This window comes from Otolemur garnettii, unplaced genomic scaffold (genome assembly GCF_000181295.1).
Source record: "Otolemur garnettii isolate 467f Iridium unplaced genomic scaffold, OtoGar3 scaffold00247, whole genome shotgun sequence".
Classification (NCBI taxonomy): domain Eukaryota; kingdom Metazoa; phylum Chordata; class Mammalia; order Primates; family Galagidae; genus Otolemur; species Otolemur garnettii.
Genome location: NW_003852642.1, coordinates 43,390 through 63,482, shown reverse-complemented (window position 1 = coordinate 63,482; position 20,093 = coordinate 43,390). Strand labels below are relative to the sequence as shown.

The window sequence follows — 20,093 nt, the reverse complement described above, 5'->3', positions numbered from 1 at the left end:
CAGAGTTTGGAAAGGTTGAAGCATGTCTATTAAGTGAGCTGAGGAGAGCTTCAGGCTCCCAAACCTGTGGAGATTGAAGAAAAAGAAGTCAGGAAGATGGGACAGGTCACCTTGACAAGACAAAGGCTTCTAGCCTCCATCTTATACAACTATATCAGTGTTGTGATTAGCATCTCATACCTCAGATTACCTGTTCCCTAGGCAATATACTGCAAGATATATATATATACCTTGTTTTTTTATTTTATATATATACATACATATATAACATATATTTTAAACATACACTATATCTTTTATATATATATACACTATATATATGTGTATGTATATTTTTTTGTTTTTCTATTTTTAAAAATAACTTTTTCAACTTTTTCCCCTAAATTTTTCTTTTTCTTTATTTTCTTCATTTGTGTAATTATCATTGTTCATTTTTTCCTTCTTTAATAATAAGGGTTTGATTTTTGCTAATTCTGCTGCCCCAGTTATCCTTTCCCCCCCTCAATTTTATCCCTTAAGTTTTCTTGTTTGTTTTGTTTTGATTTATACTATTTTTTTTTCTTCCCTAATTTTTGGAAATGGGGTCTTGTGTCTGCTCAGGCTGGCAAAGAGCTCATGACCTCCAGTGTCCTACCCTAACATCCTACCTATACCTTGTATCTTATCAGACCACAAGGCAATAAAGGTGATACTCAACTCCAACAAAAATTTTCATCCCCACACAAAGGCACGGAAACTAAACAAGGTATGCTGAATTACAGTTGGGTCAAGGAAGAGATAAAAAAGGAAATCATTAACTTCCTTGAGCACAACAATAATTGAAAGATAAAAATACTATAAAACAAAACAAACAAACAAACAGTAAACCTAAAGAGATAAGACGGGGAAAAAATGAGTAATAGGAGCAGAAAATCTAGTTAAAAAGTGAAGCATTTACTATTGATCAAAGAAACAATGAAAAAGTAAATATATGGCAGAATGATAGAAAAAGGGAAATCTAGTGAAAAAGGTTGAATTTTTAAAAAAGCCTGCGGGTGAGGTCCTCTTTGTCTGAAAACTGCTGTAACATCCTGGCCTCTGTGAGCACGCAAGTCCTTCCCTCTGTGCCAATTCCCTAATGCACTTGACCACTCCTTGGGTTCTTGGAGTCTCCTGCTGCTTCTTTATGCCTCCAAAGTGATGTTTCTAGTCAGGGCTCCCAGGAGAGGTGGCTGGAATTCTTTTTCCTCAACCTTACCACACATGCCTGCAAACAAGCTGTCTGTAATCTGCCATTTTGCTCCACTCAACAGAACCTTTACTATTTTAAAATTCTATTACTTTTATTACCTACCAAATCATGTCTGTAATTTATTTGTAAATTTTGTAATCTTTACCTATAATGTTGTCAACTGTAACTACTTGTTTGTACCTCCTTGAAGCTGTTTCTCTGTGTTCATCCAGAGATATTTCCAGAGCTAAACTTATCTTTAAATATATTTCATTCATATTTTCTTATTCCTTACTTTTATTGGAATTATATTTTATGGTACATAGTTTTCTGAATTTTCATTTTTTCCATCATGTCAACTTTCTAAAATTCAATAATAATGCTGCATGTTGCTTTGGTCTCACCATTTCCCCTGTTTTGTATTATTCCAAGTGTGAATATACCAGAGGTTATGTAACTATTCAGTCAGAGATGATTTTTGTGGATTATTTGCACTTTATCTCTTTTTTTTTTTTTTTTGGCACATAGTCCCACTGGGAACATTCTGAAAACAATTATTTTGTGTTAAGTAGAGTGTTTATATGTTCACTTTTTGCAGATGATTTTCCCAAATGCTATAAGTAACATACCAAACGCAGGGCATAACAGTTCCATTGCTGTGCATCTTTACCAATACCTGATATTGTGAGATGTTTGATATTTATGCTAACGTAATTTCTTTAATAGTGAGAGTTTATTGCAGTTTTAATTTGCATTCTTTATGGCTATTGAAGTTGAGCATATTCTCATGTTTATTGGATCTCCTTGATTTCCAGAGCTCAATAAAATGTGTATTTATGTCTTTTACTAATATTTTATTGGTTGTTTTCATTATTAACACTTAACATTTTGGAGCTCTTTAGGAATCCTGTGTGCTACACTGTTATTATTTATATGCATTGTAGAGTATTTTCTCAGTTCGCGATTATACATTTTTATCATTTCATTTGGTAAATACTATCTTACTTTTTCATCTTTTTATTCTTTGAATTGTAAATTATATTGAGAATTTAAAATTATGTAGATAGATCATGTGTGGTTTGTTTTTGTGTCATGGGATACACATTGATGATAAAATTGTTAGTATACTAAAACCAAAGAACTTTGAGAAATAGCTAAATCAAGCTGTTTAAAGGTATGCATTACCTCACAAGCTTTGCATGTTTTGTGATAAGAACACTTAAAATCTATTCTTTTAGTAATTTTCAATGACTATAGTTCATGGTTTTAACTACAGTCAGCATGTTGCACAATAGATCCCTTGAATTGATTCCTGTATCTTTGATCAAAATCTCCCAACTGTACCCCACCCCCACGCTCATATCCTGGTACTGACCAATCTATTTTCTACTGCCATGAGTTGAACTTTTTGTGTTCCACATATAAGTGAGACCATGTGGTATTTGACTTTCAGTGTGGAGAAAAGGGAACATTTAGACTCTATTGGTGGTGATGTAAATTAGCAAAGCCATTAGAGAAACAGTACACAGGTTCTTAGAAAATCAAAATGAAAAACAGAGCTACCTGCCATATGATCCAGCAATTTTACTTCTTGGTATACTTCCAAAGGACCTGAAATCAGGGTCTTGAAGAGATATCTGCACTGTTTATATACTGCAGCATTATTCATAAGGATCAAGAAAAGGAAACATTATAAATGTCTATGAGCCTGTTAACAGATGAATGGATAAAGATAGCATGATGTTTGCAAATATATATATACACATACATATACATGTCCAATATAGCATATTATGTGTGTATATATATTATATATATGTCCCCTATATTTACGCTATATGTAATTCATAAGTAGATCATATACTGTATAACACTATATAACTGCAATATGGTACTATTCACTATAGTCACAATGTTGTACCTTATATTTCCAGAGTTTATGCATTGTGCATAACTAAAGTTTTGAACCCATTTTATACACACACATACACACGTACATATGTATTATTCAGGCTTAAAAATAGAAAATTTTGTCATTTATAACACCATGCAAAAACCTGGAGGACTTACTGACTATTATTAGATTAATTGACAAAACTTTTATGCTGTTATGGAAATGTTTCCCTATAATTTGCAACAAAATTGATGAAACTTAGGACATTCTCATAAATGAAATGACTTGTTAAATGGACAATTGATGTATTGGTTTTTCTGTGTTTCCTATATACTAATAAATGCAAGTTAATTTTGCTTCCCTGTTCCAAGAACTGCTATATGGTCACTATCCTTAATCTTGAAGTATTTTCTAGCTTCTGTTATTATTTTACCAATGAGTTGTTTAGGTGTTTGCTTAATTTTCAAACGTACTGAAATTACCTGGCTAATTTTAGGTTTTTAGTTCCTAGCCCATATTCTCTTTTTTTTATTAAGTCATATATACATAGATCATGAATACATTGCTTTATAAATTGAGGAAAATTCTAGTGGGATGCATAAACGTTAATTATTGAAATCTCTTTATTTTGGGTGTTTCCCTCAACAAATACATAGTGACCATCTTTATCTTTTTGTTGTTGGTGGTGGTTTTTGGGGGTTTTTTGTTTTTTTTTTTTTGCAGTTTGGCCAGGGCTGGATTTGAACCTACCACCTCCAATATATGGGGCCAGCACCCTACTCCTTGAGCCACAGGTGCCGCCCCCTTATGTTTCTTTTATCTTTGTTGGTTTAAACCTATTGTATCTGAAACTAAAATTGCAACCCGTTCTTTTTTCTAGTTTCCATTTGCCTGTATTATAGAAGTCCATGCCTTCACCCTGAGTCTATTTTTATCCTTTAAGGTAAGATGAGATTCTTGTATACAGCAGATATCCAGTCTGAGTTTATGTATCTGGTCAGCCAGCCTGTGCCTCTTTAGAGGACAATTTAAACCATTCACAATAATTGAAAGAATTGATAAGCCTGGTAGTGTTTTAGGTGTCAAATATTTGAAAGTCCAGTGGATGTTTTTAATCCCTTCACCACTGTGGACGTTGGGTTTTGATCAAAAATTTCTGTGAGTTTACTTTGGTGGTGGAGCATTGTGCTGGTCATTGTAGAGGATGAGTCTGAGAATATCCTGGAGAGCTGCTTTAGTTATAGCAAATTTCTTCAACATGTGTATGTCATTAAAGTATTTGATTTCTCCATCACAAATGAAACTCACTTTAGCTGGATACAGGATCCTGGGCTTAAAGCTGTTTTGTTTTAGGAGATTGAAGGTCGATGACCATCCTCTTCTGGCTTGAAAAGTTTCAGCTGAGAGATCTGCAGTCATTCTAATATTCTTCCCCTTGTAGATTATGATTTTCTCAGGTCTGGCTGCTTGTAGAATTTTCTCCTTCATATTAACTTCGGCAAAGTTAGTTACAATGTATCTAGGAGATACTTTATTTGGATTGAGTCATGCTGGGGGTTTGAAACTGTCTGCTATCTGAATTTCAGTAACTCTTGCCATCTTGGGAAGTTCTCCTCCATTATATCTTGAAGTAGCACATCTGTGCCTTTAGGAACATCCTCTTCTCCTTCAGAAATTCCTATAAAGCGAATGTTTGCTCTTTTGGAGTGGTCCCACAACTCTTTCAGGGAATGATCCATTTTTGCTCTCTACTTCTCTACCCCTTTAAGCGTTTGGGAGCATTCAAAAGCTTTGTCTTCAATGTCAGAGATTCTTTCTTCTGCCGCTCCATTCTCTTACTGAGGGGTTCTACTGCATTTCACAGATCTTTGAGGGATGTAATTTCTTGCCTCAATGTGTCACAATCTTTGGAGATTCTGTCTTTGAATTCATTGAATTCTTCAGACAATTTTTGAATTACTCCTTGAATTTCTAACTTCAACTTTACTTTCATTCTATTAGTCTTATTTGCCATCCAAATTCTGAAATTGACTTCTGACATCTCAGCCATTGTTTGTGAATAGGATCTTCTGTTGTGTCTCCTTTGACTTTCCTTGGATAAGTTGATCTACTCTGGTTATTCATGTTGCCAGAGTTTTTTCACTGATTCTGCCCCATGATTATTTTTAACCATATGGCTAGAGCAGCTGGTAAAGTGGAGTTGGATTGAGGACTTCTGAAATTGTAATTAACCAGCCTTTACCAAAGAGCTGGGACTGGTGACTTTGGCTTTTCACCTACAGCTTTACAAAGGTCCTATTCAGTACTACAGCCTGAGACACTGGGGACCTACTTGGAGTGATGAATCTAGGTATCTCTGTCTTATATTCAGATAGTCTCTACCCAATCCTAGTAAATCAGTGGCTTTGGACTAAAATCACAGCTGTGGAAAAATGAAAGCAACAAAGACACCCTACCCCCCACCGGCAACAACTAGAAGAGGAGAATCAGACCCTCCCACTACAACACATGCATGGCACAACCTCGGATAATCTCTGGGTGATCAGCCCAGGAAAGTCATCTGGAGAACACTTAGAGAACTAAAAGTAGATCTGTCATTTGTTCCGATAATTCCTCTCATAGGTATATATCGAGAAGACCAAAAATCACACTACCAGAATGTTCATTGCAGCCCAATTCATAATTGCTAGGTCATAGAAGAAGCCCAAGTGCCCATCAACCCACGAATGGATCAATAAATTGTCGTATATGTACACCATGGAATACTATGCAGCCATTAAGAAAGATAGAGACTATACCTCCTTCATGTTTACATGGATGGAGTTGGAAAATATTCTTCTTAGCAAAGAATCTCAAGAATGGAAGAAAAAGTACCCAATGTACTCAACCCTATTATGAAAATAATTTTTAGCTATCATAGGAAAGCTATAACCCAATTTTAGCCCAAGAGTATGGGGAAAGGGGAGAGGGAGGGGAGAGGAGGGGGGAGGATGGGTGGAGGGAGGATGATTGCTGGGATCACACCTATGATTTATCCTGTGAGGGTACATGTGAATCTTTCTAAATGTGGAATATAAATGTCTTAACACAACAACTATGAGAATGACATGAAGGCTATGTTGGATGAAAGTATTTCAAATTGTATATGGAAACAACACACTGTACCCCATGATAGTATTAATGTACACAACTATGATTTAATTTAAAAACATTTTTTTAAAAAAAGAGTTCCAAACCAATTTTCCTGGTCAGCGCAAACACAGATCAAGTGGGAAAGATCAAAAGATCTCCAGCAACTAGACAGTAGGGGTCCTGTGGCAGCACAAGTGTGACTTGCTATGGTACTCCGTGGAGTCAGAAAGGCCCACCCAGGAAAAGGGTTAGTCCAAGGGTACTGTTGCCTCCTTCCCCACCTTGCACCTCTGCCACGCCCAGTCACTGATGACCTCACGGCCCTGTGGCCCAATTCCCTCCAATGAGCAAATGCACCATGGATATGCACCTGTCAGAGTCAAAGGGGAATCAATGCCTCCTTGGCCAGGCCACTACACTCTGCCACCAGCTGGCATGGGGAGCGGAAGCCTGACTACCTCAGGTGTTCAATGGACACTGGAGCACTGAGGAAGTGTTCCACTTGAGTTTGTTCCAACCAGATGCTAACAAAACAGCAAATGTTTTTCTCCTTTGTAGACCACGCCTCTTCCCCAGCCACATTGCTCCTCTGTTACCCCTGCAGGGTGAGGTGTAGCTCCCTCTGACAGTTCACAGAATTGGGGAGGTCTCTACTATCACTGATGCTACATGGCAGGTGCCTTGGGTGGTTCCTGTGCCTCTGCCCAGGTTCCTGACCCTCTGTGGGGATTCCCAAGCCTCTACCTGCCATGCGGCTAACTGCACCTCCGTCTGCTGCTGCTTTACACATTCACAGAGCCAGGCCAGACACCCTCCCCACTATGCCTTTCTGCACTGCTACTGGATTCACTGTTTCAGCACAGCTGCACTCCTTTGGCCCATGCCATGCCAGGTCCTAGCAAAGAACCGTGGAAATTCCAGTCTCTGCACTGTCTCTCTCCAGTCTGGGCTTCTAGACTGCCAGATGAGGGGGTTAGGTGGACTGGGAGTTCAAAATGTAGGGAAAATATTTGTTCAACTTTCATGCCAGGCAAGAGAATGCCCAGGCTCACAGCAGGGTCTCTCTGGACGAATCTCAGCCTCCAGCAACTCTCTCCCTGGGGTGAGACAAAAGGTCTTCAGGTCAATGCTTGCTTGTACACAGCAAGTCACCCTCTTGAGGGAGGGGACAGACACTCGTCCTCCTTGGGATGGGTTTTGTACCTAAAATTTTATTCCTTATCACTTCTTGCCTCAGCAAGGATGACGTGCAGTTATCATTCTTACTCAGCTCAGCTCCCAACTTTCAGCTTTATTGGGTTCTTTCTGGCCATTATCCCTCCCTCTGGACAGGAGCTTCTGTTGAAAGCTGGCTCCAATCAGCCATCTTCTGCCTCCCCCCAAGAGGAATAAATTTTTAAAAGAGTAATTGATAAAAAATGCATTCAGAGAAAAGGTACAACATAATAAATACAAAAGATAAAGAAATATTAAGGACATATTGTATTCAAGAAAATAACAAGAATGACAAACAATTTCTTAAAGTAAATGGTGAAAACCATAAGATAAAGGAAATAAATCTTCACAGTACTAAATAAAAATTGATGGCAGCATAGAATTACACATCAACTTAAAAATTTTAAATCAAGAGCAGTGCCTGTGGCTCAGCACCCAGTCCCATATACCAAGGATGGTGGGTTCAAACCTGGCCCCAGCCAAACTGACACAAAAAATAGCCAGGCATTGTGGTGAGTGCCTGTGGTCCCAGCTACTCAGGAGGTTGAGGCAAGAGATTCGCCTAAGCCCAGGAGTTGGAGGTTGCTGTGAGCTGTGACAACACAGCACTCTGCTCCGAGTGACAAAGTGAGACTCTGTCTCCAAAAAAAAAAAAAAAAAAAAATTACATCAAGAGAGAGGGAGAGAGGGAGGGAGATTGGATCTCAATGTGTGACACATCTTGTACCCTCAATGAGTCCCCAACAATAAAAAAAAAAAAAAAATTACATCAACAAAGGCAAAATGCAAAGATTTTTCTGGCCAAATGAAAAAAATACTTAGAGATTTCGTGACCAGAAAACTATTTTGTACTGAGCTCTAAGGCCTAATCTTCAAGAAAAAAGAAAATGCTCTAAAATGAACAAAATTGGAAATGCAAGAAAGAATGAAACTAATGGAAAGAAGAAATATAGTAGTAAATCAAGATAAATATAAACCATAGGTAACATTGGTAAATACGAAACAAATAGGAAGATGGAGGAATTAAATACAAATAGATGATTCATTGCATTTTTATATAAATGAGTTGATTTTGCCAAATGCAAATGTAAAAGCCTCACAAGGGAAACATAATAAATAAGATGTTTAAAAAAGGTAAAAAAGAATAGAATAAACTGCATAACTCTGATGAAGAGGATACTATTGATACTACAATCAGAAGAAAGTAAATTATAAGATAAGAAACATTGCCAAAGATAAATTTGTTGCAATAGCAAAAGGTCAGCAGCAGGAAGATGTAACAATTACAAATTGGTATGCAGCTAAAAACACAGCTTCCTAACATTTTCTTAATAGACTGACCAAAAAGGAGAAATAGACAAAGTAGAAAAAAGTACAGGAAGGTTTTAGCAACACTCTCAGAAATGCAAGAAAATGCACACTAAACAGTTATAAAATATTTAATATAACACCCTCATTAACAAATTTCCCTATTGATATAACAGAAGAAAGCATGGTCAACAGATGCAAAATACACATCCTACTCAGGTGAAAATGGAACATTGTTCAAAGTTAATCATATGCTGTCCACAGAGGAATTCTTAACAAATTTCCAAGAATTACAATGATGAACTATGCCTGTGAACATTAATAATACAAGCTAGGAAATAAAAACCTAAAGTTAGCTCATCTTACAAGGGTACATGTGAAACTTACAAATATAGAATATAAATGTCTTAACATAATAACTGAGAAAATGCCATGAAGGCTATGTTAACCAGTTTGACAAAAATATTTCAAATTGTATATAAAACCAGCACATTGTAACCCATGACTTCATTAATGTACACAGCGATGATTTGATTTTAAAAAATTAGGTAATTTTAGTATGTTTGAAAATTAAGCAAAAAACTCTCTTTTTTAACTTTATTCAAATCAATATGAGGGTACAATTTGGGATTACATTGTTCTCACTTTCAGGGTAAAGTTCCATTTCAGCAAATAACTCTTTAAAAACTCATTGTTAAGATAACAACAGAAGCTAGAAAAAACTTTGAGATGAATGACGGTGATCATGTATCAATTCTTGGAACAGTCAGACATAAATAACTTGCATTTATTAGTATTTAAGAAACACAGAAAAACCAGTACATCAAATTTTCATTCAAGAAGTCATTTCATTTATCATTATGTCCTAAGGTTCATCTACTTTGTTGCAAATGATATCAAAACATTCCCACAAGAACATAAAATTAATTGTCAAATAAATTAATAGCAGGCATTAAATCCTCCTGTTTTATGCATATTGTTCTAAATGACAAGATCTACTTTTAAGCTGAATAATATTCATATATATGTGTGTGTAATGGGTTCAAAATTTCAGGTATGCAAGATGCATAATTCTGGAAATATAAGGTAAACCATGATGACTATAGTTCAGAATACCATATTGCGGATATATAGTATATACAGTACACACCATTTGTATATATAATGTATATATTGGGGAATTATATATACATACATACATACATTTAATATGCCACACTGGACATGTGTATATGTATTATATAAATAATGTTGTCTTTATCCATTCATCTGTTGACAGACTGATAGACATTTATAGTGTTTCCATATCTTGATTACTATGAATAATGCCTCAGTATACCCACAAGTAGATACATCTCTTCAAGGTATTGATTTCAGGTATTTGGATGTATACCAAGAAGTGAGATTATTGGACCTTATGGTAGTTCTATTTTTCATTTTGATTTTCTAAGAACCTGTATAGTGTTTTTCTAATAGTGCTAGCAATTTACATTTCCACGAAAAGACTACAAAAGTTCCCTTTTCTCCACACTGAAAGGCAAATACCACATGATCTCACTTACATGTAAAATCAAAAAAGCTCAACACATGGCAGTAGAGAATAGATTGTTCAGTAATAGGAGATGAGGGTGGGGGGGGCACTGTCGGGAGACTTTGATCGAAACATACAAAACCTCAGCTAGATAGGAAAATAAATTCAAGAGAGCTCTTGAACAATACGGTCACTACAGTGAATAGCCATGTATTTTGTTCTTTAAATTGCTAAAAGAATAGATTTTAAGTGTTCTCATCACAGAAAAGATAAGTTTGTGAAGTAATGCATGTATTAAATAGCTTGATTTATTGCTCAAAGGTCTTTTGCTGCATACTAACAGTTTTTACCATCAATGTGTATCCCACAACACTAACACAAAATGTTGTACATGGTAGATCTACATGATTTTTATTTGTCAATTTAAAACTCCATGAGTAAAAAAAGATGAAAAATGGAAAATCACAAACTGAGAAAATACTGCATAATAAATATAAAAATTAAAGATTTAGTGCACAGGATTCCTAAAGAACTCCAATAAGTTTATAATAATAAAAGCAACCAGCAAAATATTAGCAAAGACATAAATACACATTTCATAGAATAGAAAAAAAGGGGGGATCCACTAGCATTTGGTAATATGCTCAATTTCAATGGGCATTAACAATGCAAATTAAAACTGCAATAAACTCGCAGTATTAAGGAAATTACATTAAAAATAGCACACATCTCACAATATCATGTATTGGCAAGATTGCACAGCAAGGGACTGTTATGTAATGCTGGTAGGTTTGTTACTTACAGCACAGCATTTGGGAAAACTGAAACCACCTGTCAAAGTGAAAGTACAAACACTCTCCTTAAAACAAAAGAATCATTTTTGGATGTCCATAGCTATACTATGTGCCAAAAAGAATTCAAACAATCCATGAAATGGTGTCTGACTGAATGATTCCATAACCCATGAAACGTTCACACTCGGAATAATACACAGCAGGGGAAATGATGAGACCAAAGCAACAGCAGCATCTTTATCAAATTTTAGAAAGATGACATCATGGAAAAAATTAAAATTCAGAAAACCATGTACCATAAAACATAATTCTAATAAAAGTAAGGAATAAGAAAATCTGAATGATACATTTTAAGGATAAGTTTAGCTTTGGGCTTACCTCTGGGTGAACACAGAGAAGCAGCATCAGGGAAGCACAAACAAGTAGTTACAGTTGATAATATTATAGGTAAAAGGGTAGAAAATTTACAAATCAATTACATATATGTTTGGATAGGCATAAAAGTAATAAAATTTAAAAATTTAAGGAGTTCTAAAATATTTTTCCATTGAGAAAAGTAAACTCACTGTACTTTAAATCTCTACTCTTATCTGGATCTGCTACTTTATATCCTCTGACTAACATAGAACATGAGGACTGTGATAACAAAACTGAACCATATGTGGGGTTTGTTTTCAATACATGAATATGTTTTAGTTGCTCTTTTCAAAATACAAAAATTGAGTAACTACGTGAGGTAATAGATATGCTCATTTACTTCACTATACTCACAATTTTATGTCTACATGTATTCCATTACATCATGTTGTATAATTCAAACATACACAATAATATTTATTTTTTTAAAAATGTGAATAGTAACAATACATAGATAATGTTGTATCTTACAATGAAAGCAATTCTATATACTTCCTGATTTGTGATATTCAAAGATGGTGATCAAGGAGAAAAAATTATTTTCTTTATAAAATTGTAAAATAATTGTATTTATACCACAACAATCATTTTTAAATCTCTAAGTAAAGGATTTAAGTAGAACATAACAATTAGGGAACACATTGCTTATGAAAGACAACATATTTCTCTTCCCAGGTCTACATATTCAGGAACATAAAGTAAGAGGCTTTATGTGAACTTCCAAAAAGGCAAATATGCACATGATAAACTCTGAGGAAGTTCACAAAAATAAACCAAAATGAAATATATATCTCACAATGAAGAACTAGATGTTTTCTTCACCATCCACCTTTCAGCCAACAAAATGACCACTGACAGTTTCTTTAACTAACAACAATATCATCTGGTGACCAAGGACCCTGAACAGGAAATACATAGATGGTGACCTGAGAACAGAAGTGATCCTAAGACACAATAAATAGCACAACTACAGAAATCTGCTTTGCTGATAGAAAAATGAATATCTAGACTTAAACTCCTTCCTTTCTGCATATTAAATTTGTTCTAAATAATGGACAAATTGCTTTCTCAGGAATGACAATGATAGTGAATTTAAAAAAGAAAAAATCCTTGCTTTATCCCTTTAAAGTAATAAAACACTTTCTACTAAGTGCATTTCAAGATACACTAAAAAAATAAAGATGCCAGATGAACTTAATTTTATTTTTATTTGCAATAGCATACCTGTGCCTTTAACTCATCCTGCACAATTTTTACATTAGATTGACTCTAACCTCAAAAGATAACTTATTTCACAATTCTGATGACTTCATATAAAAAGAAGTATCTCCATAGAATTGATTCAATTGACAACATTATTCATCATTAGAATTTACTGACAGTGTGTTGCCTTAGAACTGGTACTAACCATGGTCGATGTGAAGGACATTCTTATTCCATCTATGGTTCACTTTTTACACCAGAGCTTTTCCATAGCATTTTTCATCTCCGAATTTCTCAAGCTATAGATCAAAGGATTCAACAGGGGAACAATAACTGTATAAAATACAGTCATGAATTTATCAATAGGGAAGGTGGACACAGGTCTAACGTATATAAAAATACAGGGAACAAAGAAGCAGACAACCACAGTGATGTGGGAGCTGCAGGTAGACAGGGCCTTACGCCTCCCTTCTTGACTGTAAGTCTTAAGGGAGTTTAGGATGACTCCATAGGAGATGAGGAGAAGGATAAAGATCACCATGCAGATTGCCCCACCATTGGCAACCACAGTGAGACCTAAAAAGTAAGTGTCTGTGCACGCAAGTTCCAGTAACGGGTACATGTCACAGAAGAAGTGGTCAATGACTCTGGGGCCACAGAAGGGAAGATTGTACACAGAAACAATTTGAACCACAGAGTGCACAAAACCTCCAACCCAAGCCACCACCAACAGAAGGATGCACACCTGTCTTTTCATGGTGGTCAAATAGTGCAAAGGCTTGCAGATGGCCACATAGCGATCATAGGCCATTGCCACCAGAAGGAAGACCTCAGCTCCACCAAACAAGTGTTCTATAAAGAGCTGGCCCATGCAGGCTGAAAAGGAAATGATCTTTTTATCATAGAGTAAGTCTACAATCAATTTTGGTGTAACGATAGTGGAATAAACAACATCAATAAGTGACAGAGTGGCCAGGAAGAAGTACATTGGGGAGCCCAAAGATGGGCTCCTGATAATAGTCACCATGATGAGCAGGTTGCCCACCATCGTCACAGCATATGTGAGCAAAAACATCACCAGTAATGCTTTTTGCCCAGTAGGATCTTGAGTAAGTCCCAGGAGGATAAATTCAGTGATATTGTTACTCTCTCCCATTTATTCCTCTGTAAATTTTGTGTAAGACCTGAGAGCTCAGAACAGGACCTGGAATGAAATTGTGAACAGAACTATGAACACATCGACAATGTCTTGGAGCCTGTCTTTTTCATATCTTCAACAGTGGTTTACCCACAATATACATTTTGTATGTCCAAATGAGTCCTCGTCTAAAGCTCACAGTAGACTTTTCTTCACAATTCCATTTCTCCCCGGATGATATTCTTTGGGGCCTATATGTGAAAGATTCTATCTCTAATACTTAGTATGTATTCTATAGAGAATTATAGTTAAAGAACCCAATAATCATTCATACATTATATAATTTTTTTTAAAATGATGTCACTTCTTCAGGATGTTTACATACAAACAACAGGTACAATACACTGGTATATGGTACACTTCATGGATGAGGGATTCAACTACAACTCAAATTTTGTCTTACAAACACAAGTAATATAACCTAATCATATATACCCTCATGTTCATCTAAAATTTGAAAAAAAGAAATTGAAACGCCATCTTTCAGTAATTCACCAAAATGACGAACACAAAGGGAAAAAGGAGAAGCACCCGATACGTGTTCTCTAGGCCTTTTAGAAAACATGGAGTTGTTCCTTTGGCCACATACATGTGAATCTACAAGAAAGGTGATATTGTAGACATCAAGGGAATGGGTACTGTTCAAAAAGGCATGCCACACAAATGTTACCATGGCAAAACTGGAAGAGTCTACAATGTTACCCAGCATGCTGTTGGCATTGTTGTATACAAACAAGGACAAGATTCTTGCCAAGAGGATTAATGTTCATATTGAGTATATTAAGCACGCTAAGAGCCGAGATAGCTTCCTGAAACATGTGAAGGAAAATGATCAGAAAAAGAAGGAAGCCAAAGAGAAAGGAACCTGGGTTCAACTGAAGCGCCAGCCTGCTCCACCCAGAGAAGCACACTTTGTGAGAACCAACGGAAAGGAGCCTGAGCTCCTGGAACCCATTCTCTATGAATTCATGGCATAAAGCATATAACATAGCATGCAAGAGTACCAGTGGACCCATGCTCTTAGGTGCAAGAACCTATTTACTCTCTGTGAGCTCATGGCATAATAGGTGTACAGCATAGCACACAAGATAACCAATTAGACCCCATGTAACAGTGATACAAGGTGCTGGAACCTATTTCCCATGAATTCAAAACTCAATCAATGTTTTGTCACATTCAATGGCAAGGTGCCTCCCTGAGCTACTGGAGCCTCTTCCCTATGAATTCATGGGATGGTAGTTAAAAATAATAGCCCAAAAATGTGTGTTGTTCGTTCACTACAAATGTGATTTTCTTTTTTTTTTTTTCTGCAAAGAATTATTAAACCAAATTTTAATGTATCCTATAAAAAAAAAGAAAGAAAGAAAGAAATTGAAATATTTTTAAGTGTCCTAACATGAAAGTATCAAGTGCATAGGAAAAATAATAAAATATGTGCAAGGCTTCTACATACAAAGCTACTTAAACTAAAAAATTATAAAGAGAGGTTAACTGAAGCTTAAATAAATGGAGATACAGATCACAGTCAAATTATAAATAAATAAAGCAAAATATGTTACAAATATTAAATAAATAAAATATGTTACAAATTATAAATAAATAAAGCAAACTATGGTGCAAGCATCAGCTACAAACAGGGAACATGTTCCTCCACTCAAAGGGCTTACTCTCTGGTAGTAACAATAAACTACAAATAAATAAATTAGGGTAGACTCAGTCCTTTGAATTTGGAGCAGTTGTGGTATCTTTACAATATGACCTATGTAGCAGCAAATATAATCTCTGCCAAAATATCTCACTGAATTCTATGGAAATCTACTGTCATATCATTGATCTCTCCTGCCACAGTGGATATCAAAAAGAAAAAAGCATTGGTTTTTAAAAGTTCCTAGATCTGATGATTAAAGACAAATTCAAGAACAGAGAAGAATGGGAAAACTACAGATACAACCCTGAACTTCCTGGTTATTTGATCTTGAGCAAAATTACGGAATTAATAAACCTCACATGTGCAAAAGATGAGTGCATTTACATAGATTTGGCAGTGGGGGAGGTCATGTGTGGACGAGTTTGAGCTTTGTCTTGATGCCAGCAGTGATGAATATTCTACACGTTTGGCTCAGTGCCCATGGCACAGTGGTTACAGTGCCAGCCACATACCCCAGGCCAGCTAAACAACAATGACAACTGCAATAAAAAAATGGCCGGGCATTGTGGCAGGCGCCTGTAGTCCCAGCTACTTGGGAGGTTGAGGTAAAGAATCACTTGAGCCCAAGAGTTTGAGGTTCCTGTGAGCTGTGACACCATGTGAGCTCTACCAAGCATGACATTGTGAGACTCTGTCTCAAAAAAAAAAAAAAATCTACACATCTCATTCACATAGTTCATCATTTCTGTCATTGTTGAAGCTATAGACCAATAAAAGCATAGCTGTTGAAGAATACGAGTGTATAAAGTCTTCTACAATCAATTCTCTTTTTTCCCTTTATTACTTTCTGCAAGGTTTAGTGCTTTTTCCCTCTTTAATCATCAATGGTAGATTTTATTAGGATAAAATTTTATAGGGCAAGTAATAATTTACTTGTAAGTTAGCATACATACACTATACTCTATGGTTTGAATCATCAAAGATTTAATATTTCAAAATAGTATTACTAGGATTTCCACTTAAAATACTGTTAACACTTTTCTAAAATAAAAATATTTCAACATACTTTCCTAAGTACATGACATTTTTTGTGTGTTTTTTTTTTGTTTTTAGTACATGACATTTTTAAAAGGTAAAATCCCTCTATTAAAAAACATATCCTCTCTAGATTTCACAATTCCATCTTATAAACCATTCCAAATCACAGTAGACAAGGTAATGTTCAAGTGCCATTTTTGGCTGGGATACCATCTCTAACATGTTTGGTGGGATAATTTTTAGATTCATACATACAAGGTCATATCAAATTTCCAGAACATAATAGGCATTTGTTCGTTTACACTTAAAGATCCTTGGTATCATATGGAATTTTAAATTATTTAATACAAATGTACCTAAAAGTGATTTATAAAATTACTTATATAATATGTTAATAATTTTATAACTATTAAAATAATTTTATAATTATATAAAATAATTTTGCAGAATTTAACTTATATAATATGTTAATAATTTTATAAATCACATTTAGATACATTTGTATTAAATAATTTAAAATTCCACATGATACCAAGTATCTTTACGGTAAAACTAAGAATATAAATCTATTTGATTATAATTTATACATTAACATGCAACATTGTTGCACTTCCTATTTGGACAAATAGAAAATGAACACCTATGAGACTATATACTACCACCAAATATACTTTGTATGCGCTCATTAAATTCTGTGTTTTGTTACCTTAATTTTTCCAATTCAGATTCCTCCAATGAACAGTAAGTTATTTCAGACATAACCTATACCTCAGCACTTTACTGGAATTTTCAATAAGCATCCCTTCTCAATCATTTCAAGTACTCACGTCTTTAAGTCTTGTCCTCAGTCCTCAGAATTCAATGCTTCTTTCACCAAAGGTATCTGCACATACCCCATCCATCTGCATGTGAACATAGAACACTGGATAATCAGTGCATGATCAGTGAACCTTGAAATAGTCAAGTGGCTATTGTTTCCATATTTCCACACAGACTTCTCCTTATTTCAGTCAAAGCACCCAAAGGGCATGTCTAAAATATACAGATACTTAAACTTGATCTCAATATTTACCATACTAAATTGGATGGATATTCTCACCTGAGGGAAAAATTCTTCATAGAAAAACAAAATTGCTATCATTACAAGACTATGTAAAAACTGACCTAATAGCAGCAATTATTAACATGGTCAACATCATAATTTGGTGGCACAAATAAGAAGAAATTTAACAGCATTAATCTTTAGTTACTTGAATATTTTCTATTCTCTGTCAATCATCATGAAGCAACCAAAAAGTACGTGACTTTGAGCATTTATAATAACATTCATATATCTGGATACTAAATTCTATACCTAACAAGGCAAATGCTAGAATATAACTTCAGGTAAGCCAATAACAGAGCTTTCTCACAGGTAGAAGAAGAACTCTTTAGTTTTTTCAGTCATTCAACAGCACACCACAATCACCACTGCTTTACAGTGTCTCCCTATATCTTCCCAATATCATTGCTGGAAATTGTTACCTTCCACAAATTTCTACATGTAATCATGGATCTAAAAGGAAAGCATCACACATAGAAGACTAGATCCCACTTAAACATATGCTCCAAACTGGGGAGAAAATTGAGTTTAAAAAATCTCCTTGGTTACTTTATAAAGAAACTAAGTCTTCCATGTAAATGTACAAGCAGAATTTGCAAAGTATTACATCATCAGCTTTGTAAATGAAAGAATGTAAGGTTATTTATTATAGATGAGTTAATTAGAATAGTTGGAACAAATTCAAACCAAGTGATCTCTCTTGAAAAGTTGACTTCCCTCTAACAATCACTAGGGAAAAAAGATTTGAGACTTGCCAAGAAAAACCTAAATGCCAAGCATAGTAAAAAGCCTATAATGTGAAAAGAAAAATTCTAAAGTAAATTAAATAGTAAATTATTAGTTTCACATAAGGAAATATTTAGGTAAGGCAAATAATATTTATACCATGAGCACAAGGAAAACCAGTGGCAGGCTTCCTCACCCAGCCATATTCCCATAAAGGAGGGCTGTTCTCTGACTATGACAATGTCTCTGCCCCAGAAGCCCTGAAGCCAACAGGCAGAGAACACAACAGCTAATTCTCTGAAAGATAGGAAATCATAGTTCTACAATTTTACATTGGAGTAGATGCTACTAGTCAAGGCCTAAATATGAGTCAGATGTAACTGTAATAATATTTCGTCTTCTAATTCAATCTTTTCTTTTTAGTCCAATATCAATTCAATGACTTTCTCTACATGAAAGAAATTGTTATTTTCCATAACAGGAACAGCACCTAAAGGCTTCCACTGGTATTTCCTAAACATAGCTTGTCATTGGCTCCATTGAACATTTTAAACTCATCATATGTTTAGTTAAATCTCAGACCTTCTGTACCATACGTGCCTTAGATAAAGAGTTATATAAATGCCTGTCTGAATGAGTGAAAATCCTTATCATGTCATGGGCTCCACTAAAAGTTGGCAGTTTTTAATTAACATCATAAATGGATTGACCCCAGAAACCCAAAGTCCTATGTATTATTTCAAAACGGTAAAGAGCTCATCTAAAAACTATGTCTCCCTGATAGGCACGTGTTAAAAGAGGCACAAATGTATTTCAGTTCTGAGGAACTATCTGATGCAATCGAAGTTACTCTGAATTGAATTATGACTCCTGGATGAAGAACTGACATCCACAAGGCATCTTCTCTATGCCTCCTCCAGAAGAATTCAAAGAACTACTAATGCTTTCAGCTTATCTGAATGAGGCACAAGTGTTTCCTGCATCAAATAATGCCTACTACAAGAGCCCAGAATCTGAACTTTTTTACTTTCATTAAAAATTCATTGAAAATATTAACTGATGGGTGGAACTCTGTATACATGCTTTACCCTGAAGTTCAAGTTTATTCAGCAAAATGCAAGACAGTATAGAAAAACCACCCCACAACAAATCTAGTTGTATGGCTTAGATGAGTTTATTAGAGGTTACTTATACAGGGCTTTAAGTTCTGGGCACAAATGGAAGTTCTGCAGAGAGTTAAATTCTTCCTGCCTACTTGTTTGTGGAGCCCTAAAAGTCTTTCTGGCACATGATATAGAGCCCTCTCTGTGTCATTGTAGGTTTGCCTGTAAGAAAAACAGCTACCCACAAAAAGGTAGGTAAGAATATCCTTTGTTCTCTTTCTTTCTTTCTGCCACATTGTTTTGATTTCTATCCCTAAAGAAATCTGCATTAGTGCTGTTAAACATTAGAAGCCAGGGTTGGCTCTGGAAGGCCAAGGCAGGTGTATCACTTGAGCTCAGGAATTTGAGACGAGCCTGAACATGAATAAGACTTCATTTTTATTTTTTTTTAATTGAATGGTAACTATGTACATTAATCCACTTCTGGGGTACAGTGTGGGGTTTTCACATGCAATCTGAAATACTTCCATCAACTGGTCAACACAGCCTTCATGTCATTTTCTCAGTTATTGCT

At 35.3% G+C, this 20,093-nt stretch overlaps 1 protein-coding gene and 1 pseudogene across 1 annotated transcript; one reads left to right on the top strand and one right to left on the bottom strand.

Moving 5' to 3' along the window:
• Positions 1 to 12,948: 12,948 nt before the first annotated feature.
• Positions 12,949 to 13,860, bottom strand: LOC100943308 (olfactory receptor 4A5-like). The gene has a single exon (XM_003802379.1). It carries the CDS (start codon positions 13,858 to 13,860, stop codon positions 12,949 to 12,951), a length of 912 nt encoding a protein of 303 aa, XP_003802427.1.
• Positions 13,861 to 14,401: 541 nt separating this feature from the next.
• On the top strand, positions 14,402 to 14,879 carry LOC100942986 (annotated as a pseudogene).
• Positions 14,880 to 20,093: the final 5,214 nt, after the last annotated feature.

Bases quoted from the DNA above. Each gene is read 5' to 3' on its own strand.
- LOC100943308 (XM_003802379.1), bottom strand. From the start codon at position 13,860: ATGGGAGAGAGTAACAATATCACTGAATTTATCCTCCTGGGACTTACT.